The following is a 10,567-nucleotide window of genomic DNA, read 5'->3' as shown; positions in this document are numbered from 1 at the left end:
CTGATACAGGTGAAGAAATTATTAATCGTAGTCAGTCACGCAGAACTCGTGGCCAACGTACCAAAGATAGTAAAAGTAATGATATGGTATCTTCCCACCCTCATGGACTTGTTATACACAAGAAAATTTACATTGCCTTGACTACTGTGTGCTTGAGGGAACAGCGTAATGATATAGATAGATAGTGTAGATATAACTATAGATATAGATAGATATAACTACACCCAAGTGTAGTTATACAGGACGAGAGCTATGCTTGTGGTGTCCTGTCTTCCCAGTACAGTACTCAGTCAAATAATGCTTTGAAACTACTGACTGTTTTGGCCTCCATCACCACCACCTCACTTAACTTGTTCCAAATGTCTACCACTCTGCAAAAGAAAACTTTCTACTATTTTTTTGGCACATTTGTTTCCTTAGCTCGAGTCTGTGACCTCTTGTTCTTGAAGTTGCTGGTTTCCGGAATTCATCTTTGTCATGCCTATTTATCGCTACAGTTGTTGAGTTATGTTTGTGGTGTTTTGTGTTTGCAAAATTATGCACACTGACATTAAAGTAAAACAAGAAAACATATAATAATGCCTGTATTTAATGAATGCAGCAATGGTGTCATTTTTTTATTTGATGTCATTTACTGCAAATAATTTTAAATGATAATTATTTGATTACAGTAGTACCTGTTGACTTTGCCTCAAGGAAATACAACTTAACCTGTAAAGCATTTTTATTTCTTAATGGATACCTTACTTTATAAAATACTTCTGTGTTTTATTTAACTGTATACACAGTTTGTATGTTTCAAAGTTAAATGTTAATATAAAAAGTATATGCTAACAATCATATACTGAAAGATCAAATCATTTATTCATCAAATTCAGAAAATTGTACACCTTTGGTTCTTGCTGCTGTTTTAGTACTGCTTTTTCTTGCTTCTCTCCTGTTGAAACTCTGAAAAATATTTTATAAATTTAAATTACTTTTTTTTGTAGAACTGGTTTATCCTTCTTTCCCACTGGCAGTCAAATTTGGATATACTGTACAACAGTACTAAAAGTTCTATGATCAACCTGTCATCTTACAAATTACTTCGCTTTTTGCTCAAATGTGCACTAACTCTAAAAATCGACAAAATTCAAAATGAAGTCGGTTCACGAAAGTGACATACTTTCTGTTTCTTTCTGGACATACTTTCTGTGACATACTTTCTGTTTTCTGTTTTGGGTCCTCTGGCTTAGGCTGTTAGGTTAGGAGAAGAAACTTTCAATTAACGGTTTTCATGACATTTTGAAACCTTAGGAGAACTTCCTACCTTCCTAACCTACCAGAGGACCCTTAACTTGCTGTTTTGGAAAAAAAAAAAAAAAAAAATTTAATTGGAAAACAAATTTCCAATTTGAATTACATCGATATTTGGCCGTAGCGCATATGAGCGAAAAGCAACGTAATTTGTAAGAGAACGTGTTACCATGATATTCTGTAACTGTACAATTAAAACTGAAATGAATTGACTTGTTCTAAAGCTATATCAAATAATAGGGTGGCATTGCCAAGGCCTGACAACTTGAGTCAGACTCAAGAAAAGTATTTGCACATAAAACTGGCACACTAGGATCCTTGCCTAACCAAAAAGTTCAATAACCATCTTTCAGGGCACCGATCTGCAGGAAGAGGAGTGAAGTAGCTTCAGCTGAAACAAAGAGGTAACGAATGGAATGACAAACATGAACCTTTCAAAACATAGTGCACATCCTATTCAGAGGTCAGGAGAGCAGAAAAGAGAAGCCTGGGCCCTGAGCCAGAGACCAGGCAGAGGCCAACGAGGAAACCAAGCACCACGAACTAAAGTGCGAGACGCGAAGCGAAAAGCCGTGACCCCACAACCCTAAGGAGCAGCGCAACCAGCTCCAGCAGGGAAGAACGAAGTACGCGCCACCAAGGTGTCTCTGGGAGGAGACACTACTCCTCCCAGGAGGAGGAGAACTACTCGAGGAGAACTACTCAGGAGGAGAACTACTCAGGAGGAGAACTACTCAGGAGGAGAACAACTCAGGAGGAGAACTACTCAGGACGTGTACCGCATGAAAACAAAAATGCACATTCCGGAAAAAGAAAAATGAAAAGCCGTAGCCAGGACCGGAATCCAAGCTACCCCTGTCCCACGAAAAGGATATACGAACAGTTGACCGAAAGTCCACAGCCTCCCGCAGATATTGCAACACAAAAGCCTGCAGGGAAAACAAGAAAAAAGTGAACTCAGTACCAAAACTGAACACTGGGGTAGTCCAAAATCAGGGAACAGAACATGGACAGAGGTCCACCTCAGCACCTAACAACAGTATAGCCAAGAAGCACCAACCAAGATACACAGCCGTGTGTAGCATAGAGGGGGGAAAACAGAAATAGGCAAGGAAAAGACTGGAAACAGATTAAGTAGCAGCCGGTAACACAATTACCGGGCCGCGGGGACACTAAAGCCCCGAAATCATCTCAAGATAACCTCAAGATAACAATGTACACGACCAACCACAACGTGTGGCATGGGTGGTCACACATACACAGACGGACACCATTGATATCAGGGTGCACCCAGGCACCGAAGATAGGCAAGGAAGGAGTGTCCAGAGACCAAGTCAAGGAAGGAAGACACCAACACAGACCGGGGAAACGAAGGAGTGTCCAAAGATCAAGAAACGACCCAGGCGCCGAAAAATGAAACAAAAAGACCCGAAATGCGGGGCAGTGCCCCCCCCCCCAGTAGAACAAGAACAAGATACACGGACAAATTAGTCACTGTAAGACACTTGCAAAAAGTCCAAGCTAAACACACAACACCTATCACCCCCGTTAGGAGCCAATGACGCTACCCGGTCAAGTGGGGAAGTGACAGGGTAGACAAGGATGGATCATTTAACACAGGTGGTACACGCACAAGGGGACACAGGTGAAAGCTGAGTACCCAAATGAGCCACAGACACATAGAAAGAACTGTTTAGTGTCAGTAGTCAGGAAGCAGAATGCACTAGGAAGTGATGTGGTGGAGGCAAACTTCATACACAGTTGCAAATGTAGAGAAAATAGAACCCAGTAGGCTCAGGAAGCTGTACACCTGATGATTGACAGTTGAGGGGCGGGACCAAAGAGCCAGAGCTCAATCCCCGCAAGCACAACTAGGCGAGTACAACGAGGTGACTACCCCACCAAACAGCGAGAACCAGCACATGGCCGACAGATTCACCAGACAGTACAATCTCACCTGCAAAATAGACACACCACCGTGTCACGACACAGCTAAGCCATGCAATATAACAGGAGCATCCCTAGTGGAGAAAGTCCAGAGGTGCGTGCCCAGTAGGAGAAGACGAGGTGCATGCAGTACAGAGGCAAAGGAGGCGCCACTCAGAGCCGCCCCATAATCGCTGCAGAATACCAAGCATCCAGGGGGTTATGACTAGAAAGAAGAGGAGCAAAAACGGCGTAGAATCTGCGAGAAAGAACAAGGAACACCAACACGTGTGTACACTGCCCAGAAACAAAACGATCACCCCAGCCCCAGTGCCCGAGGTATGAACCGTACCACCCGTCTTCCGGGAACCAAACCCAGAGAGGGGGTAGACCAACGCGAACGCAGAGGGGGAAGGGAAAACCCCACTCTGAGGAACTGCAAACCCCACTCCGAGGGTACAAAACCCCAAGCGGGGCAAAATGGGGCCTAGGCCCCCCAGGCAACCCCTCCCCAACCCCGAGAACCCCTACAGCAGGACCCCGAGGCCAAGTCGTTCCCCCAAAGCCCCAGCCCCGCAAGTAAAAGCCGGGGCAGCCATACAAAACACTAAGGAAGGGAGCCCACTGATCAGACCCATATGGCACGGCTGGAGGAACAGGCTCGAATGCCTGCGTCGCCACCCCGGAAGAGGAAAACCCGAGACCTCCCAAGTCTCAACCCAACCAGACCCTGCCCCAACCCCAAAACCCGCCTATGGTTCGGAGCCAGAAGCAAGGGGAAGGAAGTATGCACAACAGAAAAGGAAGAACAAGAAGCGGACAGAACCAGAGCCGAAGCGACCCCCCACCTTCAAGTCCGGACCCCTGAACCAAAATGGGGCAGTCTCGGAGCATCTGGGGCTGCAATCAACCTAGAGCGGTGTGGCAACCTAAACCTAGCATGCAACACCGCAGCTGCCTGCACCCACACATCATTATCAGAGGCATGGGTGAATAGGAGCACTTACAGACAACACACGTCGCACGACTCAGTGTCAAAACAATCATCAACCCAACAGGTAGCATGGCAGAGGCAAAACAGGCGAGTGTCACCCTGAGATAAAGGGACAGAGCAACCTTTAAACTCGCAAGATGCGAGGAAGGGACTTGGGGTCACATCCATCGGACCACGTAGCCCCAGTGGAATTTCCCAGGGCCCTTAGCCATGGTTACACGCTAAGGGAAGCCCAGGCAGGGTACTGTGAACCGGCGCCCAAGTCTATGAAACAAACTGCTAAAGCTGAACACCCGGGATGTGTCCACTCAAGGGGGCCAAGCGGAGAGGCCCACCAAACACAGAAATATAGATATATAAATATATATACCCCAAGAACAGTGATGGGGGTACAAAGGCAGACCCCCAACCAGGCAGCAAACAAAAACAAAAGAAAATTTTCCCTGTAAGCGGACAACGTACCCAGGCGTAACAGAGCTGGCAGCTGTCATAGGTGAAAACTATCTGTGCAGTACCCCGCACCCCTGCCAGTGATGAAAACTACCCCTACCCAGAGACAAACACGGGTAAGAAAAACCCCAGCTGACACCAAGGGTGGCCAAGTACCGAGCAGTAAACAGCACAGCGGAGGTAGATCCCGAGGCGACTTGTGGAAGGAGGCCCCAAGCCCCAAGGGCAGTACTTACAGGGTACCTAGGGAAGGGAACTCAAGGCGCATGCAGCCCGAGTACCATGGAATAAGTCTCCTGGCTCACGCACCACCTGTAGAAACTAGCCCACACCACAAGGCACAGAACTGAAACTAAGACCGAAGCCAGAGGCACGACCGCACCAGACTTCCATCAGCATAAGAACTGAAGGTTGAGTTGCTGGCGGGTGGGTCTGGGTCTCCCCCCTTCCCCCTCCCGGGAAGGGAGGGTATCGCAGACAGCGGCGAGGCGACATGATGATGTCATGCAAGTTTGCTAATTTTCGTTTGGGGAGTTGTGTCCACTTGTTCGGCCTTCGGTCGCAATAGTTTTACCAGAATAAGGGTTTGTTTTGGGGCGCCTACCTTTCTGGGTGCCTGTCCCAGTCGATGGCAGACATAGTAATGCTCCTAACCACAGGGGGGTCTCTATAGACCATTGCTACTCGTGTCTCTCTAGAGGGGGCCAGGTTCTGGCTCGTGGTCCCCAGTAGGCAAGAACTCCATGCATTGACTGATGCCAGAAAGATATATACATCCCATTCAGCCTAGATAGCTCCGGGGAGCCGATATAGCTCCCCCCAGAAAATATATGGAGATTATCATGAAAAAACACTAGTAATCAAAAGTTAAATTTACAAACCTTATTCAAATTGAAGTCTTCCAAATCAGAATCATCATCTAAAATACCTGAAGACCAAAAATTTGATATGTTTGGGCTAAGTAGCGGTCTCTTTCTTGTTTTACATAATCCTGAAAATAATTGAGACAATTCAGCTGTTTGGAAAACATTACAGTCTCTTCATAGAGCTATGATAGACATTTTAACCTCCAATAAGGTCAAATAGTTACATGGCTTAGAAAAAAAAATACATTCGAGGAGATCACAATAATGTCACATATTTCTTAGGCACACAAGATGGGGATCAAACCAGAGTCCTGGGTGACCAGAGATGCACGCTTTAACCCTAACGGATCCAGGTTATACAATCTATTAACATATCGTGGTCCATGGGTTAAAGTGTGCATCCGAGGTTTACTCAGGACCTGGTTCAAACTCCATCTTTCTCCAAAGATTTTCTTATGGGTTAGAAGTTTAGGAAACCCAATTAAACATACTGTATTGTAATTTAATCAAAAAGTCTGGTCAATATTTTAGTATTCGGATATTGTTTTCCTTCAACTTGATAACCAACTAGCTACAAATTGTCAAAATGCCTCATTGTTTATTTCAAAATGCTACTATATTTACCTTGAGGCTACTACTATTTGAGGGGCCTCGTAGCCTGGTGGATAGCGCGCAGGACTCGTAATTCTGTGGCGCGGGTTCGATTCCCGCACGAGGCAGAAACAAATGGGCAAAGTTTCTTTCACCCAGGGAGCCGGTCGGCCGAGCGGACAGCACGCTGGACTTGTGATCCTGTTGTCCTGGGTTCGATCCCAGGCGCCGGCGAGAAACAATGGGCAGAGTTTCTTTCACCCTATGCCCCTGTTACCTAGCAGTAAAATAGGTACCTGGGTGTTAGTCAGCTGTCACGGGCTGCTTCCTGGGGGTGGAGGCCTGGTCGAGGACCGGGCCGCGGGGACACTAAAAGCCTCGAAATCATCTCAAGATAACCTCAAGATAACCCTGAATGCCCCTGTTACCTAGCAGTAAATAGGTACCTGGGAGTTAGTCAGCTGTCACGGGCTGCTTCCTGGGGGTGGAGGCCTGGTCGAGGACCGGGCCACAGGGAACACTAAAGCCCCGAAATCATCTCAAGATAACCTCAAGATAACCTTTCCATGATCTTACAACAATAATTACAGAACTGTCCACTGGATTCATTTTTATGGTACAAAAGTGCTGAAAGTGTTGAAACTAACCATATGTTACTATGCAGGAGGTTTAATGAAGTTTAGACACCCAAGGGTACTAATGGAGAGTTAAACATAGAATAATGAGAAGGTCTAAACTGGTATAAGGGTCCGGTTAGTACAGTCGGGTTCATTCTCGACTCTTAATAGAGAATTTCAGGTTCGAATCAAAGGCAGGACAGAAGATGTTAGGCACGTTTCCTATCATCTAATGCCCCTGTCCACCTAGCAGTAAATGGGTACCCAAGAGTTAGTCAGCTTAACATGTACTGTTATAAGTCAGCTTAACATGGACCTTGATATAAGCCTAACATGTACTTATATATATAAACTGGCTGCCTGTCCCAAGACACAATGAATTATTATTAAATATGTCCGGAACGAAACATAGCGTAAATATTGCCCAAACTCTATGCGTATTAATGGCTTTAGGTATTTGCCCGAAACGCTTTGCGTAGTAGTGGCTTTAGGAATTGTATGTACTAGCTCTATCTATAAATCCAACATTATGTTTGTAAATCAACTATGTATGTACTTTTCCTGAATAAATATTTATTTATTTATTTATTTATTTATTTATTTATTTATTATTAACTGACTAACTATTATTAACTGTTGTCATTACCAGCTGTTAGCCTCTACCTGCAATGTGCTACTACATGGTTTACCTGCAACTTGGTCTCTGAGATTAGCTCAGTTGTAGCAAGAGTAGCTCAAAGCATCATAAAAATTTATATGCTACTTGAATGTGGGAGTATTGTCTTAATGAAAACTTCTGGCTTCCCAGATAAAATATAAAAATCCCACCAATATTGTTTTTAAACATTCTCCTTGGATAGTGCAGCCATTTTAAGCTTTTAATAGCAATTGTTTACAACTAATCAATATACTGATTTGCATATCTAATTTAACTATCATAATGTGGAAAATTCCATATCTGCAGAGATAAAATATATCCTTTCTATGGTAGATTAATTTAATGTTAAGTATTTGGAGTATGAAGTTAGTGAGAATTCTATTATAAATATGTTATCATATATCTAAAGAAATAATGTCAAATTAATGTTAAGCTATACAATAAAGTAAACTGCTTTTATTAATTTAGGAAATGGCAAAACATAAGTCACTTTGCATTATGACAGTGACCTCTTTCAAACCAACTGAGATCATTGACAAGTATGGATATGAGCACTCAAATGTATTTTGTTAACATATATGAGAGAGAAGACTGCTAAAAAACCAGCGTTGAATGTAATGAAACGCCATTTTCTGAGTGAGACCCGGAGGCTCCCCGGAGCCTACTAGGCTGATATGCAAATGTCAGATTTTGGCATCAGTCATGTGTATGGAGTTCTGTGGGCCTACTTGGCACCACGAGCCAGAACCTGGCCCCCCTCAGAGAGGCATGGGGAGCAATGGCCTATAGAAACCCCCGTGTGGTTGGAAGCATTCTATGTCTGCCATCGACCGGGTCAGGCACCCAGAAAGGTAAGCATCCCAAAACAAACCCCTATTCTGGTGAAATTTTTGCTACCAAAATCCGAATAAGTGGATAGAACTCCCCTAAAAGAAACGAGCAAACGATCCTGATGTCACATGTCGCCGCACCTCTGTCTGCGCAGCTCCCCCCCTCCCGAAAAGGGGGAGACCCAGACCCCTCACATCGGCTATCCACCCATCAGTTCTGAGGCTGGATGTTAAAACACACAAAAAAAACGCTGACCGAGGGGAGGGAGGGATGTCGGGGAGCCTCCAGGTCTCACCCAGAAAATAGCGTTTCATTACACTCAATGCTGGTTTTCTGGGGAAAGCCCCCTTCGGCTCCCCGGAGCTAACTACCCACAGAGAAAGAACATAGGGACTTACCTGGGAGGCGGTCGTTGCGCACTCCACAACTCGAAGCCGAGACAACCGGCTGCAACTGCCGACCCAAAACGACACAGGCCCGACTAGGCCCAGGGTCGTGGATGAGGTAACGAGCAGCCAGGATCCTATATGACCGCTAAAAGCCCTGTGCCCGAATGTCAGCCCAGGACATGGTGCCAAAGACGGCAGCAAGTGCAGTGAACGAACAAAAGTCATGGGCACGGGGATAGACCACAGGCTGGTTAGCCGTAAGAACTCTGCGGACGACCTGGGAGACCCGCACTCGTGAACAGGGAAGAAAGGGAAACTGGATCAACCCAAAGCGCGTCCTCGGACAGAGGCCGAGGCGCGCAAGTAACGCGAAGAGCCGCCACTTAACAAAACATGATGCACCCCCGGCCCAACCAACCAAGCATCAACAACCCAGGGAAAGGAAACTGCTGCCTCAGGAAAGCAGCAGTCTCAATCTTCCCCAGAAAAGAAGATGGTTGCAGATGAACAAAAGGTCTTTTGGTCTTCCCATTATGAAGACCGAAAGAGTAAAAACCCGAACCGAAGGGGCCACAACAAACTGAGGAGAAGAAAAAAAGAGAGCACTCTGTTCAACGACCAGGACGGCTCAAAGTGAGAGCCGTCCTGAGGGATCTCAAAGAGCAGGCTGGAGGTGAAACAATGCACGAGATAGCTTGTGAAACGGCGCAGAATTAGCATCAAAACCGAAAGCAAGCCGAAGCGGTTCCACCATCACCGCACGATACGAGGCAACAGTATGGGCAAGATGACGGCCCCAAACATCCACAAGAAAAAGACAAGGCCACGCCAACAAACGCAGCTACCGAAGAAGGGACAGAAGGAAAAAGAAGGACCGCCAAAAAAACCCACACTGCTGCCAAGAAGAAGCATGCAGGTGGGACACCATCAACGCAGTCACACGACCACCAACAGAAGGCGAGAGACTCGAGACAGAACCGAACCAGCCCCGCCACGGGCCAATTGAGCCGAGGAAGAGGCGGTGCCGCGGGAAGATCTCGGGTGCGACCACGGAACCAGCAAAGTTGGAAAACCAAGCCGGCAAAGGAGGAGATGGAACATCCGCCGTACAGAAAACATCCCAACTCCCGCAAGCCCGCCAGGAGATCGGAGACAACAGTTCCGACGCATGATTCTAGAGAAGGGAAACCGAGAGAATGCGAAACGCCAACAGGCTGGGTAAGCCACATAACCAGGAACCGAAACCTGGCAACAGGAGAGCCAAAAGGCACAAACAAAACACAACCATGTTTAGGATAAAAGGAGAAAATGAAAAACACAAGACCAGAAGAAAAGCCCCAGCACCTACGGCCAGGGACAAGAGCGTAGAAGGAAGATGAGGAACGAAGAAGGCATGGAGCAAAAAAGGAATGAAAGGGACACGACCAACAACACACAGAGCCGCTGGTCATGTCCCAACAAGCCACGCCAACAACACAGGCATGTGACACGTCCCAACAAGACGAAAAGGAAAAAAGATGCAAAGGCATGCCAACAGACCAGCACCCAAACCAAGGAATACGAGCTACAAGGACCACCATATCGAAGAATCCCAAAGGAAGTGATAAGGTAGAAAAAGACCGACTACAGGACCCCAGGGGCACACACACCAGGGGACACTGATGGAATGAGAGCCCAAACGAGCCAGAGACATGGGAAAGAAGAATTTCAGTGTTAGAGTAGGAGACAAGCAGAACGCATGAGGAAGCGATGAGGTAAAGGATGACACCACACACAGCTTCAAGCGCAGATATGAAAAGAGCCCAGCAGACCTAGGAACCTGCACATGAGCAAATAACAGGTGAGAAGCGGGACCAAAAAGCCAGAACCCAACTCCCACAACACTAGGGAAGTACAACTAGGTAAGTACCGTACAGAGAAACCAATATATATATGGAAGGTCTAAGCCA

General features: G+C 46.2%; 1 protein-coding gene across 1 annotated transcript in view; it reads right to left on the bottom strand.

The window, feature by feature from the left end:
• Positions 1-711: 711 nt before the first annotated feature.
• Positions 712-10,567, bottom strand: part of LOC123756237 (Fanconi anemia group J protein homolog) — a 70,577-nt gene continuing 60,721 nt past the window's right edge. Inside the window, exons 14-15 of the mRNA XM_069305621.1 lie at positions 5,548-5,657; positions 712-948 (exon numbers count right to left, since the gene is read on the bottom strand). Of these exons, the coding sequence (XP_069161722.1) occupies positions 862-948; positions 5,548-5,657 (197 nt within the window). The 3' untranslated portion in view covers positions 712-861. The remainder of the gene's footprint in view (positions 949-5,547; positions 5,658-10,567) is intronic.

This window comes from Procambarus clarkii, chromosome 55 (assembly GCF_040958095.1).
Source record: "Procambarus clarkii isolate CNS0578487 chromosome 55, FALCON_Pclarkii_2.0, whole genome shotgun sequence".
Taxonomy (NCBI): domain Eukaryota; kingdom Metazoa; phylum Arthropoda; class Malacostraca; order Decapoda; family Cambaridae; genus Procambarus; species Procambarus clarkii.
This window is presented reverse-complemented; position numbering and strand designations above follow the sequence as displayed.